This window comes from Accipiter gentilis, chromosome 3 (assembly GCF_929443795.1).
Source record: "Accipiter gentilis chromosome 3, bAccGen1.1, whole genome shotgun sequence".
NCBI classification, from domain to species: Eukaryota; Metazoa; Chordata; class Aves; order Accipitriformes; family Accipitridae; genus Astur; species Astur gentilis.
The window spans coordinates 47,635,935-47,655,766 of record NC_064882.1 but is presented as its reverse complement, the minus strand read 5'-3'; the positions used below and the strand labels follow the sequence as shown (position 1 = coordinate 47,655,766).

Genomic DNA, 19,832 nt, shown 5'->3' with positions numbered 1-19,832 from the left:
AGCTTGACTTGGGTTTTGCAACTCTTCCTCCTTTTGAACGAAACGAGACGCACGACGACACCCCAACCTCCTCCGCGCCCCGCGGGAAGAGCAAAACGGTTTTGGCAGCTTCACTGGTGGAGAAAGCAGTCCCAACCCGGAGGCTCTGCGAAGTGAGCGTCGTGGAGAAGCTTCTCGTCCCTCTCTCCTCCTCCCCTCCTGTTCGTCCCCTTGCCCCCACCCCAACCCTCCGTCCCCCAGCCGCCCATCCCTCACGCCGCCGGCATGGGCTTTACACCGTTGCCCCCAGCATGGCATCTGTCCCCGTCAGGATCTCGTTCTGGTTGGAATCCAGTCCGAAAAATTTGACCTTGAGTCCGTCGACCGGATGGACCACGGGCACCAGGGTGATTTTGGGGAAAGTCCTGGTGGCGAGCTCGAAGCGGCTGGTGCTGGCCAACTCGATGGCCAGCGCCTTGAGGAAGAGCTTGGCCAGGTGCTTGCCCAGACAGGTCCGTACGCCTCCTCCGAAGGGGAGGTAGTGGAACCTGCCGTCCTTGTCTTCGCTTCGACCCTGCCCGAAGCGGTCGGGGTCGAAGATGTCCACGTCCTTGAAGACAGGGGCGGTGTCGTGGGTGTCCCGGATACTATACATCACGCTCCAGCCTTTGGGGATTTGGAAACCCTGCGGAGAGGAGGGAAGGGGTGGAGAGAAAACCAGAGCGAGTCAAACCCACTTTAAAGAGACAAGGAGGGCATGATGAAGCCGTTTTGCTTTGCCTGCTTTTTCCCATTTTCTTTGGGTTTATTGCTTGAGCGCGCTGCAAATTTGAAAGAAAACCAGAGAGCGCAGTGCAAAGGGCTGGGAGATGGGAACCCTGGGCTTATGCCTGCCTCTATCCCAGGGACCCGACGGATCATCCGTTGCTATTTATTTGCTTTGCGGTCTCTGGCAGGAGTCGCCTACCAGGAACCCCGTGGTGCTTGACTGCTGCCGAGCAAAGCGAAGCAGCTTTTCTCGCGCCCGTGCCGTGCCCTGAGCACCGGCCAGCCCTCCCCAGAGCATCCCATGGCTTTGCTCACACCCCGCCGCCTGTCAGCCCCACACGCCCGACGCACATGTCAGGGCCTGGGTGATGAGAAACGGGGCGGATTTATCATCCCCTGAGCACTTTAAAAGGTTTCTGACTCAAATCATTACATTAGTAGGATTTACAGCGACAAGCCGGGCCTCAAGATTTTGTTTTGCTAGTAGGAAATTCCAGCCATTGCGGTGAGTAATCTGCCTGTCATCCAGCAGCCGGAAGATGCTCTTTGCAGTAAACCTTTCCCTTGTCACACCCCAGTTCAGATTTTGGCATCAAACACTGTCACGAGTTGGTCTTTGAAGCATCACGCCTGTCTCCTCTTTGACAGCTCGGGCGCATCCCTTCCCTCCCATGGGCCAGTTTCCATCGCCCTCCTCTGAATCCAGAGCAGTTCTGCCTCCCATCACCAGCAGGACCTAATTTTTCCTCCCTGAGGTCTCGTCTAAGCCAGGCTCAAGCAAGCTTTGCGCAAAAGCAAACATGCAAAAGGCTGTTTTGGGGAGCTCACGGCGCAGCCTCAACCCGGAGAGACGGCAATACTCACGTCCAGCTCGAAGGTTTGCAGCACCGTCCGGTACCCCCCAGAGATGGGGGTGAAGAGGCGAAGGACCTCCTTGATGACACAGTCCAGGTAGTGGAGGCTGTTGATATTGTCGAGGCGGAGGGAACCCTCGCAGATGCAGCCGTTGTGGAGGATGCCCTTGCTGCGCAGCTCCTCCCGCAGCTTCTCCAGGACCCGGGGGTGTTTGAGGAGCTGCATGATCAGAGAGGTGCTGGCGCTGGCGGTGGTGGCGTAGGCGGCGAAGATGAGCTCCAGGGTGCCATCCTGAAAGACGAGAGCGAAGCCAGGGTAAGACACTGGGAATGGACAGACAGATGTGGCACATCAAGGGACAGGCATGCAGGCTTGTGGAGCATTTTTTTCCCCCCAGCAGCTCTCCAGCCTGGTCATGTCTAACTGCAAGGTCTCTCCCTGTGCAGGCAAAGGTCTTGGACACCCACTACGGGGAGCTTCCTGCAGAACCTTGGAGGATGCTGAGGACCAGACAGGCAGGAAGAAAGACCCTGGGGATGGCTCTTGATAGCACACGAAGGACAAGTTATGCCATGACCCTGCTGCAGACAACAACCTGCCGAGGGCTCATATGCCCTGCAAAGGAGGCACCTTAAAACTGGATGGGTCAAGGGGTGAAATTGGTCAAGGCTGAAAGCTTCAGAAAATTTGTATGGTCTTTTCGTATTCCCTGGAAATGCTTTTTAGAAAGGGCTGAGCACAATCTGCAAATAAATATGGCCCGTAGGAAAGCAACTGGCTTGTTGGCACCATAATCCACCAGAACAGGATCCACCTGCAGCTCCAACAACACATTGTGGTCCCCCAGCTCTCACTGATCACCTCAGGTCTGCCCCAAAAAGCCTTCCTTACAGCAGCTCACACTTTGCTCTTCGGGCAACCCCTGCCCTAAGCACAGCAAGGACAAGGCGACCACAGGGAAGATCTTTACCTTCAGCTCCTGCATGGTTAGCTCCTTGCCATGCTCTTTGCCACTCTCTATCAGGATGTCCAGCGCGTCGGCGTAGTCCTTGCCCTGCGTGTTCTGCAGTTTCTCCTGGATGGCTTTCTCCAGCCCCTTCTGCAGCGTCTCGCGTGCCCGGATGCCCTGTGGAGCAAGAACCCATCAGACCATGCAAGACACAACGCTAACACGACCATCCCCAGCCCAGTGTCCCCAGGAGCTGGAGACGTGCTCAGGACAACACGTCTAAGTAATAGAACTGCAATTGCAGATGCTCAAAGAGAAGTATAAAGATGCTGAAGTTGTTCCCTGGGCAGGAGGAGCAAGCCCCGAGTAGGTGAGATTACAGGCAAGAGTAATCAACACCTATGTGCAAATGATAGGTCTGATGTGGGAGACCCCGTACTGCACCAGTTCACAGGCCTCCGGCTCACCCTGGGAAAACTGTCTCTCAAAGGGAAGTCAATTCATCTGAAAGGATCCTCTTCCCGGGAGCATAATGGATTTCCCGAGCAATTTTATCACCTGGTCTCAGTAAAGCAATTCCTATCTGAGTGCAGCTGCACCAGGCTAACCTGCTGCTGCAAATGCTTCAGCACTGCAAATGGTTGCACTTATTCACGTGGTCAAATAACAATAACAAAATTTGCAGTGATAATGACAATAAAAAATTTTAAAACCCCATATTTCTGTTACCAAAATTCCCCACGAATAAGATACAATTTTTTGTCTATGATTTTTGTTAAGTTTTCATTTTGCGTCATTCATCAAAAAACTAGAATAGTTCTTGGAATTAGAAGGCCCACTGGCCTGTTTCACCCTGTGGACAGGAGGGAATTAACAGGAGAAGGGGTCCCACAAACAAAAAAATACAGCAAAACTGCCAGTTAGAAGTGAGGAAAAATTACACATTAAATCTGGGCAAGTCCCGACTGGATTCTCTCTTGCAACAAACCACACGGTCCCTAGCACCCTAAAACCCTATGAATGGATCTTCCTCTCCACTCCACCGACACAGGACTTTGTAGCCCAAAATGGACTCACTCCTAGAGGTCAGAGGGTGAGAAGACATCCCAGCAAGAACCTGTAGAGATGGGGATTAGCCACCGCCCCATTAATCCCAGATTGGTGTTATCGGCTGGTGGAGGACTCAGCCCAAATCTCTTACCCTCCTGTAGCCGCTGAAGGGCAGATCCACGGGCAAGGAGAAGACATTCTCCACAAACTGCTGGTAGACCTCGAAGAGGCGGTTGAGTTCCTCATCAGGGATGCGGAAACCCAGCAGGACACGGATGGCCATGCGGAAAGTGAGCTTCTGGGCCTCGTGGTAGACGTTGATGGACTCGGGATTGCTGCTCCAGGCCCGAAGAGTGTCTTTGATCACCAGCTGGATCTTAGGGAGATAGCTCTCCAGTGCCTCGTGGCTAAAGATTTTGGAGAAAACCTACAAAAGAGACCAAGTAGAGGTTTCTACGCAGCCCCAACACCTTACTCTTTGCCTTCTCTAGTAACCAGATTTTGCCCACAAAAATGGACACCACAGGACTGACTCCTGCACTGAGCAGAAGAGTCATCATCATCCAGAATTCATCACCCAGAATCACCGACTCCTAAAATAGCTGCCAGAAAGGGTTGATGGAGGAACACCAGCTGACAGATCCTCTGCAGGCTGATCCCCGCCACAACCATCACAAATGACGGGCAATAACATGGTGTAAACCAGAGATGGGAGCAAACTCTTCATCTGCATGGCAGGATGGGTGGAGCTGGCTTTCCTGCAGCTCCATGTCTCATGGCTCCCAGTTATATTTATCCCACGATTTGGATGCTACTAATACATCTCTTCCACAGGGATTCTCTAGCGTCTATTATGGTTGCGTATGCACACAGACAAGCACAAGCTTTTCCCTCAATGGGGAGCATTGGCAGTTTCTCCCACTTATCAACCACCCTCTTTTAATATATGTAAAAAATTAAGTAAAATGTAATTATTTTGAGGCATTTAGGATCTCTGTGAAATCTGGCTGAACTTAGACAGGGGTTCAAATGGGGAAGAGAGGCACACATCTATGTAGAGAGGCTGCAATCGCATACGGCTCGTTTCCTTGGGAAACCAGGCAAAAAAACTGATGTCAGCAGACAGTATTAATTTAAGCTCTGCGAGTAAACACTGCGCGGGAGTGGGCCTCCCCAGGTCCCCAATGCTAACGGCTCCTTACTCCAATTTGGGCCAGGGCCCGCGCGTTGCACGAGGAGCTCAGCAATGCCAGGAATGTCCCTTCAGCCCTCCCCAGCGCAGCCCACAGCACACGCTTTCATTCGGCATCCCCGCCGCATCCCTCCCAGAGTGCACCGGAGGAAAAAGTGCTGTTTGTTTATCTTTTATTAACGTACACACACACACACACACACACACGGCAGCATGCACACACGCACCGCCACATGCCAGGCCTCCGGGAAAATCAAATTAAAACAGGCTCCCAAGGAGGGAGCTGCAAGCCTGCGTAGCCTCCACCGGTGGCCGGTTCCTGGGGGGGCTCAATGCATGGTGGGGGGGCTGCAAAGTTATCAAACCAACAAGAGGAGAGAAATCAAAGCCGCCCCCTCTTTCCATGAGCGCCGGACTCGCTGGAGCTGTAAATGTGAGAATTTCCTCCGCAGTCAGCACTCAAAGGGAAAGGTAATATTTTCCTGGCTGCGACCCCTCATTGCTAATGCACATCATTCACTGGGAGTTTGTTTGGTGAAATAACACCTCTGTCCCCTCGCAGCCCTGGGCAGGAGGCTCGACAAGAGCCACTTCATAACGCAACGTGCTCGGGCTGAGCCCTGAGTAAAACTCATCACACGATACATGATGGGACAGAGCTCGGAGGCTCCCCATGGAAATACCAGCATGCAAACGGGATGGTAGGAGGGATAGGAAAGAAAATGCAAGCAGACCAACGGACAGATCTGCCTGCAGACAGACAGCTGTCCCCAGATGGCTACACAGAGTGGAGGCATGAATGAACGGAGCGGAGGAATGAATGAATGAACAGCCGGGCGGCGAGATCACGGCAAGAGCATGAGATGGTGTGGCTGCTGCTTTCTGCCACTTCTTGTGCTTCACGAGCTATTTTTAAGCCTGGAAAGGGCAGTGACACTCAGGCAGACCTGCCGGTGTGAGGGGGTGAAAAAGCAGCCACTCGGAAAAGAAAAGCTGGAGGTGCTAGAGCTGAGCCCCTCGGCTGCCTGGGGAAGGTACGAAGGGAGCTGGGAAAGGGCCGGTTCCTGGTGGCCATGAGCAGGACACCAGGCTTTGATGCAGTGCCGGCTGGAGAAGAGCTGGCAAACATGAGCTGCTCCGCAGGGATGGGACAGGACTTCCCAAGTGGGGCTGGTGAAGAGCCACCAGTGTCTCCCCATCTGGCCAGCATCTGCCCTTCATCCATGCTGGGGGGTTTGGGATAAGGACAGAGGCTCGCAGTGAATCAACCTGCTCTCCCCAAATGCTTCCCGTGACTCAGTTTCTCCAGCTGAAAGCAGAGCTGGCGAGGGGACAGCCTCTGCTTAAGGGTTGCAGGCTGCAGCCCTGCTTGGAGCCACCGTCCCAGTGGAGGTGGCCTTTGGGGCTCCCAACCTGGGGCAAACCCCGTCCTCGCCCAGCATCTCCCACAGGCAAGGGGCTCGGGGACCTCCTGCACCCCACAAAAAGCACAGTATCCCAAGAAATGCTTCTGGTCCTGCTGTGCAAAATTGCTGCAGCAATACAGAGAACCAGCCCAGGGCCACATCCAGACCCCGCAGACCAAACCAGAGTCCGAAGAGGAGAGTGCCCATCCCAAGGAACGATGCTCAGCAAAGGTGCAGAGCAGGGGACCCTCAGCAAGAGAAGACTGAGCCCCTGTGGAGGTCAACAGACCACCTGCCCAGCCGGAAAAAGGGGGAGCATTTAGCACTGGGGGGCTGGAGGGGCATTTTTTTTCTTTTTTTTCCCCCTTTTTTCAGCTGCCAGAGCCCACAACTCCCCACCACAGGGCCGGACAAGGTCGCGAGCCCCGGCCATGCCGCCGGCTCACCGCAACGTCCCGTCCACTCGCTGCCGCTGCGCTCCACGCCGCCTAATCCCAGATGTCAGCAGATCCTTCCCCAGCCAGACACAAGTCTGGATCCCCTTCCAGTCACCTCCAGTTCAACCCTGCATCTTTCCAGTTGATTAAAAAGGAGGAAAAGGCAGCCAACTTTCCCCGACGTTTCTAGCCTAAAATTCCTGCGCCCTCTAGTGAAGCCGAGCCGAACGTCTCGGCCGGAGCAGGACCAAGCCAAGCCAAGGAGCATCGGCGCAAAAACCCAGTTGCTCCAGAGCTGCCAAGAGGCAAAATCAGCTCTAAGGGGATGCTCAGCTTTGCTAACACCGAGATGCAATAGCCCAGTCGTGGTGGGGATCCGGCCAGGTGGCCTCGGTGGTAGTGCCAGGGCGGAGGCCAGGGCTTTTGGGGGATGCTGGAAAGAGCCCCCAGTTTTTTCACATTTTGATATGTCCCAGAAGAGCCAAGTCTGGGGATTTGCTCTGTCCGGGGGCATTCATTTACACCCGCACACACACGCTCACCCTGCACCGAGGGAGACACCACCACCCAGCGAGCCTGGCTGGAAACTTCCGAATCCGTCTCACAGTGGAAACAGGATATTTAAAGATTTATGATTTTCCTAAGGCAGAAAATTCCTTCCCAGTGTCTCAGCTCCAGGATCTCCTGGAGAGGTCCAGCTCCGTGTGACAGCGAACTGCTCCCAGTCCTGGCTGGAGAATACCCCAGCCCCATCCTTAAACCACACCAGAGGAGAGGACATTCAAGTGAAGAGCCCGGAGCTTCAACCCACAGCATTTTCATGCATAGCAAAGGCTTCATTTAGTAGCTAGGGTGAAAAGGAGTTAGCAGGGATGATGCTTTTCATTGTGTTACCCCTCCTTGGTGCTAGTCAAGCCTCCCCAGTCCAAGCACCAGCTTCAGCCCCTGCCCTTTGCCACCCATGATCTGCAGGTCCCCTGCTCCCACCCGGCACATCAGCACAGCAAAGAGGGAACGGAGCTTTTCCTTCCTCCCCTCCAGGAGGAAAACTTATGCTTTGGGATCAGACACCTGCGTCTCATCCAGCCCACGCCGGCCAGAGCTGCTGGCCCCACCAAACAAAGCACAATGAGCGCGGAGACGTTTTCATGAACCAATTTGGCACCCGCTGGCGGTTTGGCCGGCGGGATGTGTCAGGAAGCATCCAAAGCAGCGTCTCAACCTGGAGACGTACAATTTCTTCCTACGTTTCAAAAGACCAGGCGGTGTTTGTCCCAACCCTGTCCTGTCGCCACGTTAGAATGGATGTCTGCCTCTCTCTGGCATCAAACGCGGGGCTGCCAGACGTGGAACCCACTGCCATGCTCCAGCGGGCTTGTAAACTGTGATATTTTTGGAGCGGGATGAGAAGGCTCATGGGCAAGAGGCTGTCCTGGCACCAGGAGCATGAGCAAAGGGGAAACACAGCAAAAAAGTTGTGAAGACTATGTAAGGCACCGCAAAGAGGAGAGGACCTCCACAAAACCCCACTGCAGCCCCGAACACTTTGCTGCGTGCCTTTCACAGACACGCAGCAAAGAGCTGATCCCTTTTCTCCCCATGCTGTAATTGGAAAATGGAGCACATGGACCGCTCCACAGTCTCCTGCCATGCTCCATTATGGGAGGAATCCAGGTGCGCTGAGAGGGAAAAGGCAAGAGTTTCAGCTGCTGACCACCCAAAATGAGCAATACTGGGTTTGCCCATCAAAGCATAGCACTGCACGCAGAGTGCAGGTGAGGAGTGTGAGTGTCTCAGGGGGGCTGAAGGCAGCAACCTCTCCCAGGGAGAAATGCAAGAGCCCCATGAACGCTGCAACCCATCTCCAAAGGGAGTCTGGTTGCAGTAGCTGGAATCTCCAAACTCGGCCCAGCTGAAGAAAAGAAATGGAGTGCCTTTGCAAAAGGCAGTTTCACTGAAATTGGAATGATTCTCAAGAGAAATGTGCTGGAAAAAAATGTAAAGATCATTTCAGCATCCTTGGGCCACATTATGATGGTCATGCACCTTTCAGGGTTGCCTATACCCCCAATTTTTAAAAATTTTTTAAACATCTAGGGTTGTGAGAAACTCTAGCATTTCGTATTTCCACTCGAGGTCGGAATAAAATTGAGCCCAAGCACCCCATTTCCCCACAGCTCAAAAATCTCCATGTCCGAGCATCTCTCCTAAAAAAACCTCCACACGGCATGGGAAACCACTTTCGATCCGAAACCCTTGAACAGGCTATCACCTTAAAGGGGGGGGGGGGGGGGGGGGGGGGGCTAGAGCAAGGAACAAGCAGAACACCCTACCTCTGTCTCAGCACCCCCCACTGCAAAACCGCCTCGTGTCTCAAAAAAAACCAACGCCATCACTAGCAAAATGCAACCAGCTACAGTCAGCAATTTAGGCTTCTTAGCCCATTTCACAGCAATACCGAAACACACTGAGATTCTTTAGCATCTGTGTGCCTACACCACCTCTGACGTGCTGTTCCGAGTGCCTGCCCCCCATTTATCCACGAGGAACCAGTGCATTTGAGGAGAGTAAAATTCATCTTACATATTGTCACCGCTCTTCAAGGAGGGAATCAAACACAGGGAGGGAAAGAAAAAGAAGATATCAAGTCAATGGGTAGTGTGGCAAAGAAATGGAAGCTGTGTCCAGCCAGCGGGGATTAGAAAGGTGGGATCGGCTGGCCAAGAAGAGGTCCAACGGGGCAAGCACCTGCTGCCTGTGGCTGGTGTCTTTGGCTGGAGCCGTGGAGAAAGAGGATCCTGCAAACCCACCAGGCAGACGGCTGCATGCTCAGATCTGCCGTTCATCAGTGTCCAAGGGCTGGGTCAAGCTGGGATGGTCTATCCCGTTTGGTTTTGGACCAGGTATTAAAATCCCAGATCTGTGGTGCGGGGCTGAGAATTTACCCAGAGCTAAAGAGGAGGAGAACAGCTTGCCCAGGCAGCGGGGATAGTGCCCTGTCCACCACTGCAGAGCCAATGGAGGAGAAATATCAGGAGAAAAGTCCCCTTTTTGCTGACCGCCTGCATCATTCCGAAGCACAGGGCCGGGGCCAAAGGGAAGGGACCCCACGCATTTAAGTAACCCAGGGCATGGAGTCTCCTAGAGACAAAGCCAGACTTGGCAAAGAAACCAGCTTCAAGTGCTCTTTCGCGGAAGCGCTTAGACCTCGGTCCTGCCAAGTGCTCCACGGGCTGGGAGCGGAGCGGAGCATGAGGGGCAGCCGCACTCGCAGAGGGAATGAGAGGGAAACCCTCGCCCCAGGACGCAGCCCGCTCCATCCCAAACGTGAAATACATACACCTTTCTGAGCACGCATCGTCTCTTGGCAGAAATAAGGGAAGACACCTGGAAAAGCGCTTCCTCCGGCAGCTCTGCCACCAAAATCCTGAGTAAGGTCTTCTAAGACCTCTATGCATCATACAGGGATGAGCACACATCTGATGGTGCGGACGTCCCTACTTCTGAACACATGAGCTCCTGCTGACTATCAGACACCTCGCCTGAGCTTTAAACTAAGGAGATGACAAGGTCTGAGATGACCCAAGGCCACCCTACAAAATTAAGGAGAAAGAGCAAGCTGGCTGACAGAGAGACGTATTTAGTGGTAGAAGTGCCACCTGAGAAGTAACGGAGAGCATCGTTAATCCGAAACAAAGCACTCGGTCCCCAGACGGACTAGTGGCATATTACAAACCACAACTCAGCAGGTTGCTCGAGCTCCTTGGAAGGGTGGAGTATGATGCAGTAGAAAACCAAAGGTACACAAAGACAGTGCAGGATAGATCCCGAGCCTGAAAAGCTCTCTCCCATCACTGGGATTAGCTCCTGGCATCCCCCATTCCCACTCTAAAGCGGAGCCTGGACCCATGCAGAGCTATGGGCTGCAGATTGCAGTTCCACCCAGCGCAGAGCATTGCAACCCCAGGAGGGGTTTCACCTTCTCCATGCTTCACGGGACATCCAACAGCTTCCATCCCAGATGACACAGAAAGGCGGAGCAGCCTACATTAAAGCGATTCATCTCGCAGGGTACCCGTACAGCTCCTGGGCTGTAACCGTGCTCCGACACAGCACAGCTTTTCAAAGCAGGGTCTGAGCTTACAGGGCATTTTGGGATGGAAGGCAGTCTGAAAAACGCATGAAATCTGTCTTTCAGCCAGAAGTGCCCGCGCTTTGCTTTTTTTTTTAATCCATTGGAATTACTCTGGATTTACACCACTGTAGATGACAGCGCTATTTGGTCTAAAGTCAATGAGCCGACCTAGCTGACAAATTCTTCCCCAAGACCGTGAGCGGGAGCCCTCCTCCATCAATGAAAGCCTTTTCTCCTGCTCCAGTGGCTTTTGCCCGTGGGTTAAAGCCCACAGGGCAGCAGCCCGACACGGACACATCAAGAAGGGGCTGGAGCCGGGCCAGCCGATGGCAGCTGGAATCCAGCTTGAGCTGACGGGTACAATTTTGGGAGGGGGGGCTCGAATCAAAGGGGATGGTTTCTTTTCCACCGTGGGATTTACAAGGCAGACGGAGGAGGGCGGTGGGGCTGGGTGGAAATGCAAAAAAAAACCCAAGCCAACCCTAAAAAAACCCTCTTAACAACTTGGGTCAGGGTTTTTTGTAGAGTGAAAGGTATGTTGCCGCCACCTCCCATCCCTCCTTCCTCCTCCCGCCCCTCTCCCCCATCTCCCTCCTTCCCTCCCTCCCCCTCCCCAGTCCAGCCCACAGCAGCTGGTTTATATTTGGCTGTAAATTTATGGCCCCTTTTGTGTTCTTAATCCTCTTGCAAACTATATTAAAGCCTCAGACCTTTCTACTTGGTGCTAATAAGCTCAACACTTGTATGCCTCCGAGGCAGAACATTAATTGTGGTGTGTTAATGAATGATGTAGTTTTGGACAGTGAGACAAAACAGGCCGTTTCTCTGCACCACTGTCTGCTTCCTCCTCGAGTCTCCGGGTCTAGGATGTCTACCCAGCCCACGGACTGCTTTTATTTTATTCTTTCTTTTCCTTTTTTAAGCCAGCTGTGCCTATTTTGGGATTACTATGCTGGAACAGAGCACGGGCCCGGCAAGTCCAGCACTCTCCTGCCAAGGCTGGATGCTTCCGAGGAAAGTTTGAGTCCCACCTTCCCTGTGCACCGTAGCACAGCCGCGCCGGCAGCGCGTATCCTGCACGGGGAAACTCCTTCCTGGCCCCGGGCGCTGCTCCGTCTCGACCTAAAACCTAAGGGCCACGCGTTTCTGGCCATTTCCAGTTCCCATTTCCTTCTCCACCGAGATGCTGGGGTCCCTCGCAGGCAGAGGCACAGGAATGCCTCCCTCTCTGTTTGCTGAACTCCAGCTTCCCACTGACCTTACATCCCATAAAACCAGAGCCCACGTTATCACCGTGCCCAAGAGCAGATTTGCTTTGCCTTCGTTACAGCTCGTATTGACCCAGGGATCGGCACTTCCAAAAGACGCAGGCAGTAAATCTGGGGTGACTGCACTGATCTCGCTGGGGTTTCACGGGTAGAAATGGGAGCTCACAGGTAGAAATGGGAACCAAAGATGTTTCCAAGGACAGATCTAGGCCAGGATGTGAAAAGGATTGAGTGAACAGCCAGGCTGGGACAGGGTACGGCCCAGGCAGCATGGCTGGATGGGGAGATCACCGGAGCATGGAGCAAGGAGCACCCTCAGCCAGGCACTGTCCCCAGTCACCCCTTCCCAGCGAGTTACTGTAGGAGAGCAGGAGCTCTCCTCCATCCGGACATGTCACGTCTGACCGTGAGGCACAACGTGCATCCTTCATGCGATGGAGAGAGGCAGAGATCTGCCACCAAAAAGCCAGAGCAAAAACATGCCCACGCTCAGCTGGACACAAGAGCAACGTGGCTGCTCCTGCCGGTAACCTGCAAGGTGATTTCAAGACAAAAATGCCACCGTGGAGGAACGAGCTGCAGCACGGGTGGCCCAGATCCTTCTCCGACATCAACATAAACTCCATGACCCAACAGCAGTAACAACCTCTCAGTAGATATTTATCTCAGGAGGGCGGTTGAGGAGGTTTGGGTTGCTTTTGTTTACTACTTGCAAACTGTTCTTATCGACCAGCTTCATCTCAGGCCAAGGACAGAGCCAACACTGATGACATCTGCAATAAAGCGATACCCCTGACGCAGGTAAGCCCTGCTCGAGTCCTGCTCGAGCCCTCCGTCTCGCCCCACAAGCTGTCACGTCCCTGCACACAGTTGACTTTATACCCAGAGACTCCCTCTCTAATAACTGGAGAGTTCATTTCCCAAAAGGGGGAAGTTTTCTCCTATTATATTAACTTTGGCAGCTTCCTGCAGGGGAGCTTTAATAAACAGGGGATGGGAAAGCAGAGAGCTGCCATAGCTACTGGCTTGTTAATATGGCTTTGTTCCTCCTGAGCACGTCTCAGACGTGCATCTTGGAGTCCTTTATCAAAACCTACGGAATTAAGGCTTCTGGTAGCCCAGGGATGCAGAAGAGGGTATTCACCCATTTTACAGAAAAGGATATTCAATCCATGCAAGATCCTGAAGAGAAGCAGAGATAAGGGAACAGCAAACCTGAGGGAAGAGCTCCAGAGACTGAGTTGTCCAACCCAGCTCTGATCCCGTCACCGTCACGGGCAAAGCGTCCTACAGCAGATCCAGTGGCGATAGCTGCAATTTGCTGATCTTGAAGTTACACTGAAGAGCTAAAACTCTTTGGAAAGCTTCGCAACACACGGCCAGCAAAACAGCCGATTTCAATGGCAAGCTACCAGAAACATCGTGCAAGAACATGCTGGGTTTAAAGCTCTTTGGTAGAGCTCATCTTCACTTCTCAGTGGCAATCTGTCCCATCAAGAGGACTCCACGTCTCGATTGCCAGGGAATGATGAAAGAATATCTGCCAGTGCTGCTGTAAATAAGTGCAACTCCATTGGCTTTTAGAAGGATGACGAGGACTTATCGCAGGTGGGGACCAGGTAAGCGTTGGTGGAACAAGAGCTAGACATGACCCCAACAGCTGGAATCTCAGCAGAGGGTGAGCACACAGGGTTTCACGCTCCACCTTTCTTCGTGTTGGCTAGCACCCTACACCGCAAGCAGCCTCATGAGAAATTATACCTCATGTACAATTTCTGGCAAGACCAGAGAGGAGAAACCACTTAAGAGCAAGCAAAGGCTCAAGCTCAGAAATGAGGTAGAAAACAGAATTCAAGAGGTAGATGGAACTGCTCCTCCAGAAAGCCCCACAGTGCTTTAAACTGAATTATCAGCAACCTAAAAGATTTCCCAGGAAATACTACTGCTTTTCTGCACGGAGCTTTCAGTCTGCTCCAATTCTTTTAATATTTCTATTAATACTAGCATCCTTTTTATGAAAGTTGGTGAATTCTGTCACAAACACTGCCTTCTGCCAGCAAGTTCTTTGCTCGGCTCCCTGGCGGGTCAAGAGGAAGGTACAGACCGGGTATCTAAGAGAAAAACTTCTACCTAGAAGGAGCAAGCTTCAATCTTAAACCTAGCGCTTCCTCCTCGGACCTCTCACAGTCTCAGCAGCAGGGTGGGGAGAGTTAAAAGTCAATGCCATTTAACAGCAAGGAAAGCTCAGGGCTAATGAACACAAAAGACGCCGGCAGAAATTGCCAGTAGAAGGCACCCGGCCTGGAAAAAGCTTTAATCTGGTCATCGCAATCTCGCCAAGAACAAAATGATCTATTTTCTTCCCATTAGAAGCAGGTTCGCCTTATCTCTGTGTGCGCAACTCGCTCGCTCCAGGGCGAGGGATGGTTTGTGTAGGGGAGAAGGCAATTCAAGAGGCTGCTGGGCTTGGGGAGCACCCAAGGGTGCATGATGCATGAGATGCTCAGCTCTGCAAAAACAGTAATTAAGAGGAGGCCAAGTGAAGGAATCGGAATAACCTCCCGTTTTCAAAGGGAAGGGAATCAGCTGAGCCCAGTGTACCCAACCCCATGCCGCTGAAAGAGAAGGCTTAAAAAATAATTAGCTACTCTAGCATCCCCAGTCCTGCTGATACGGGGAAAGCGTTTGCTCTCGGGTACGCCAGAGCTCAAAGCAGAGGCAAGGTGTGCGAGCAGGAGCAGGCACGGCTGGCAAGGGTCATCCCGGGACGGTGCTTTGCCAGAGTACCTGTTCTCAGGAGGCTTTAGCCATCCCTTAAGGAGGAATTAGGATCCTTGCCAGCTTGGGATCATGCATGATGCCAAAAACCGGGAAGGCAAAAGGGTTTTGAGGAGGAGAATGGAGATCCAGCCCAGCCCTTGGACTCAGAAAAATCTGAAAGCACTGGGAGTCACCGCTGAGGGTGGGACATGTATTTCCCACGAGGGAGAAACACAAAAGTGAGAACATCAGGTATCAACATCGAGGGAGAGAGGCTCTCCCCTTTCTGTGCTGCTGGTATTGGTCCTTGCTGGTGCCACCACTCCCCATCTGAGCTGTGGTACAAATTACAAATCCGTCAGGATACCACAGAGGTCAGGCCTCCCTTTTCCTTGACCCCGTTCCCACAACCCACGCTCTCCTCGCCTCCCCCAGTGTCTGCTCCTGAGGTCTGAATTCCGCGGTTTTATTAAGGCGATCGCAACCAAAGGCCTTCAAGCTGCCCACTTTTCAGTAGCAAAAAAATTATCTTGCTGTGCAGAAGATAAAAGCAGCAGCGAAGGAGCGTAAAGGCACCTTCAAATCGCTGGCTGCTGCCGCTTAACCCTCCCTGAATAAGAAATAAATAGGAGCCAAAGCTGCTGCCTTCCTCCCGCTGCCGGAGGAAAGCGCATCGCTCCCCATATCCCTGTACCTCTCCTGCCGCAAATTATGCTCCGTGATGGAGGGAGCCCCACGAACTATCGCCCTTTCTCTTTGACAGCGAGGTTGGAAAAAATATCTCCCTCCTTAAGGAAAAAAAAAAAAAAAGAAGTAGCCCAAGCAAACTGCGGTGTAATTGCAGACACCAAGTTTGCCCGGGTGGGGATTGACACGGCGTTTCTTGTGGTATCGCACGAGTCCCGACCGCCAGTGCATTAAGAAATGTGACTAATGGGTGTCATGTGGTGTTTGTTTTCTCGTCTTCTCCCCCAGGAGAAAAGAGCGATTGGGTTTGGTAGGGATTTTATACCCCAAAATAGGAAATCCTGCTGGAGCGGAGAGGAGAGTGGACCTTCCCTCGGGGCAGGGACTGGGACAGCCTCTTGGTGTTGGGTACCACGCCGGCTGTGCCGGGAATGCCGCCTCCGCACCCCGGAGAGGGGGGCGAACACGTTACTTTCACCCCAAATCCAATGCCTGCCCCAACCCAGCTAGGAAAGAGCCCGTCCCGTGGAGGATGGGGCGTGAAAGCCATCCTCCACGCCGCCACGCCAGCCTGCGCAGGCCGTCACCTCTGCCAGCCATCACCTTTGTTGACGGGGGGACATGAGGATGACCCCCCCATCCCTGATTGGGCTCAACGTCCCCCGAAACCTTGCTGCCCTGCGCTCCCCTCCTGCTTTGGGGTCCGTGAGGAAGGTCTGACCCCAGGACCACCGAAGGGGTGAGGCCAGCCAAGGCCCTAGGATGGTCTCAGCCCCCCCCCACACACACAACCAGCTCAGCCACCCCCCCGGGACCCCCATCAGCACCCCAATTTCCCCGAAATCCAACACAACGCTCAGCTCCATAAGACACACACACACACACACACACACACCAGCAAACACAAACAGCGTGGGGTCTCTCTGCGACACTGCAGAGCCTGGAAATATGGGGGGGGGGGGGAGGTTGAACGCTCTTCTTTGCTCCCCCCCTCCCTCCGCCCCTCGCATCGCCCTTTTAAGAGCCCTCCGGGACCGCGCTCACCGCTCAGCTCACGGCAGCCCCTGCCACGCGTGGCACCGGTCACGGGGGGGGGGCGGGGGGCGGGGGGGAAGAGTGGGCAGCACCTCCGTCCTCAGCAGCAACCCGGGTGTAAAACCCCCCCAACCCGCATCGCCCTTTTAAATTCCTCAAAGGCATCGAGCGCTGACACGAGGGGGACGGACGACCCACGCGGGACCTCCCACGCACGAAAGCTGCGCGGAGAGAGGAGGGAGGGAGGGAGGGAAGAAGGATGGTGGGAAGGAGGGCGAGAAGAGAAGAAGGGAAGGGAAAGAAGGGAAGGGGGGTGCCGTCCCGTGTGTGTGTGTGTGTGTGTGTGTGTGTGTCCCCGGCCCGTCACGCGTGGGCTCCCCTCACCTTCCTCTTGTGGCGGTGGATGTCGCCGATGGAGTTGGCGACGGTGTTGGGTCCGAGGAGCATTCGGGTGCTGCGGGGCCACTCGGTGCTGACGAGGTGATGCTCCCCCATGAGGATCTTCCGCACGTTTTCCGCCCCCGTCACCCGCACCAGCGGCCGCCCCAGCAAGTGCGTCTTGAAAACGTTCCCGTACTTCTCCCGCCGGGAAGATTGGAAGCAGGAGCCCTGCGGAGGAGGGGAGGGAGGGAGGGGAACACGAAGGAGGGTGGGTTTTGGGTTGTGGTTTTTTTTTTTTTGGGGGGGGGGGTGGTACCGCCACGGTGGCTCCGCGGCCGGGGATCCCCGCGGTGCGGTGGGGGGAGAGGCTGAAGGGGGCGGGGGGGGGGGGGGGAGCCTGAAGGTCTGGGGGGCAACCCGAGCGGGAGTGGGGGTCAGAAATGGGGGAGAACGGGGTAACCCCGACAGCCCACCCGCCCGGAGCCCGGCTCCCTCCGGTGGGGCGGCCGGCGCTGCCCGCGGCGCGCCCGCTCCTCCCGCCGCCCTTCCTCCTCCTCCTCCTCCTCCTCCTCCCTTTACCTCCCCTGGCACTTTTTAACCTTTTTTTTCCTTCCTTTCCTTTTTCTTTCCTTTTTCTTTAATCGCTTTCCCCCCCTTTTTTTCCCCTTTTCTTCCCCCCCCCCCTTTTTTTTTTTCTTCTTTTTCGCTCAAACCGACTTTACCCGAAAGGCTGCAATTTACCTAAGTAAATCTCCAGATTTGAGAGAGTTTAATAACTTTCCCACATGCTCCGGGGGGTTTTGTCGGAGAAGAGGCGGATGGAGCCGCAGGGAAAGCGGGGAGGGGGGTGGTCGGACCCCCCCAAAACCCCATCCCGAGCGGGGAGAAGAGCTGCGAGCGCGGCAGCTCCGCGCCCCGGCGCTGGGCCGGGAGTGCGTGTGTTTATTTTGAAACAAAAGCGCGGTTGTGAATTTCAGATGTTCAGGTGACCCTGTTTCTTGATCTGCGTAAATATAATTAAAGTCCTTTTTGTGGCATTAATAAAGAGTTATTTGTACACCATTTCCAGGGCAGCACAAAGAGGACCTTTATGCGGGAGAAGTTTCGAATGGAGTCCAATTTATACAAAATTTTGTATTTTTAGCCCTGGACTCTGTTTGGACGGAGCCTGTGGAAAAGCGAGAACCCTTTTCTGGTCCCCCTGTAAAAATCTGATAAATTTCTTTAAAAAATAAAGCCCTATTGAGAGCGGGCGGTTAACCCCTTCGGCGCCGCTGGCCGGGGGGGGGGGGGGCGGCCGAGGGAGCGGGGCAGCCGCGCCGGGCTCCCACGTAGGGGCTTCCCCGGGGGGGGGACGGACACGGGGACACAGGGGGACACGGCGACACGGGACCGGTGGGGGGGGACACGGGACACCCCGGGGGACGCCGCAGCCCTCCCAGCCGGGCCCGGGCTGCCCTGCCCCGCCGCCGGCTCTGCCGTTCCCCCGGCGGTCCCGTCAATGAAACGCGACCTTCTCTGGCGGGAGCATCCTCGCCACGAGTCCCATTTGCTTATTATTATTTTTATTTTACCCTGGGAGGAGGCGGGGGAGGGAAACCCTCGGGCTAATTTTTTTCCTCGGAGGTTCCCTCCTGGGATGCTGCGAGCCCCCGGGGTGCCCCCAGCCCGGCCGGCGGCTCCCCCCGGAGCGGAGCACCCCTCGGCCGCCTCCTGCCTCCTTTCTTCCTCGCTTTTTTTTTTTTTTTTTGATTTTTTTTTTTTCCTCTCTTTTTTTTGGCAGTCACCCTCTCCTAACGCGGTCCGAGGGGATCCCGCTCCGCCCGCCGCTGTTCAGCAGTTAGGAAGGTTAATCCCGGGTTAATCTACCGATTACCTCCGCGGGCTTCCCCCAAGACCGGACCCGAGCCGGGCGGGTTGCGAACCCGATGGGAGCAGCCCCGGGGACCGGGGATGGGGGGGGGAACACACAAGACCCGGGGACATCCACCCGGCGAGCCCCGGGGCTACCTCCCACCTCCGGCTTTCTTATTATTAATTTTTTTTTTTTTTTTTTTTTTTTTTTTGGCAAGGATTTAGGCCGGGAGGGGGGAGAAAAGAAGATTTTTGGCAGCGTGGGGGAGACCCCCAGCCTTCTTCCTTCACCCCCCCTCCCGCTGCTTCCCCGGCACCCAGCAGCCCCCGCCGGGGAAAGCCGGCAGCTCCCGGCCGGGGAGCGCAGCGCGGCGGCCGCTCCGGGCTCCCTCGGTTCCCCCCCCCCCACCCCGGGGCAGCCACCACCAACCCCCGGCCCCATCTACCTCCCCAGCTCGCCGGGAACCCGCATGATGCAATCGAAAGGAAAAGAAGGGGGAGAAAAAAAAAAAGAAAAAAAAAAAAAGAGGGAAGAAGAAGAAGGGGGGGGGGGGGGGGGGAAGCCTTTAAAAAAAAAAAAAAAAAAAAAAAAAAGCCGGTCCCAGCCCACCTTCCAGGGAGGGAAGGGAAGGGAATCCTCCTTACCTGCAGGAGCCAGTGGAAGGTTTCTCCGATTAAAGGGAATCCCATAGAGCCTTTAGGGATTGGTAGCTTGCAGGTTTTGTCGCGGGTGGCAGCCCAGCGGAGCTGCCACAGCTGTTGGGACACGGCCAGCAGCAAAGTCAGTGACACCAAGCACGCCGCGAGGGTAGCCAGTGCCGAGACGAGATCAAAACTTGCAAAAAGCATATTTGGAAGAAGGAGGAGGAGGAGGGTGGGGAGAGAAACAGCCCCTTGACAGGCACCACACTCGCACCCACACACACGCACGGGAAAAAAAAAAAAAAAAGAAAAAAAAAGAAAAAAAAAGGAGGGCGATTGCGGAGCGCACGCTAAAGGCTGCCTGGGGGGTCCTTGGGGGGGGGGGGGGGCCGGGCTCGCCCCCCTCTCCGCTGGCAGGTTAGAAAAACAACAGG

General features: G+C 54.6%; 1 protein-coding gene across 1 annotated transcript; it reads right to left on the bottom strand.

Annotated features, from left to right (window-relative positions):
- Positions 1–263: 263 nt before the first annotated feature.
- On the bottom strand, positions 264–19,605 carry LOC126053224 (cytochrome P450 26B1). The gene is made up of 6 exons (XM_049835141.1): positions 19,402–19,605; positions 16,906–17,130; positions 3,753–4,028; positions 2,573–2,728; positions 1,612–1,893; positions 264–664 (listed from the first exon to the last, which is right to left on the bottom strand). The coding sequence occupies exons 1-6, from the start codon at positions 19,603–19,605 to the stop codon at positions 272–274; spliced, it is 1,536 nt and encodes a 511-aa protein (XP_049691098.1). The 3' UTR covers positions 264–271.
- Between the last annotated feature and the right edge of the window lie 227 nt (positions 19,606–19,832).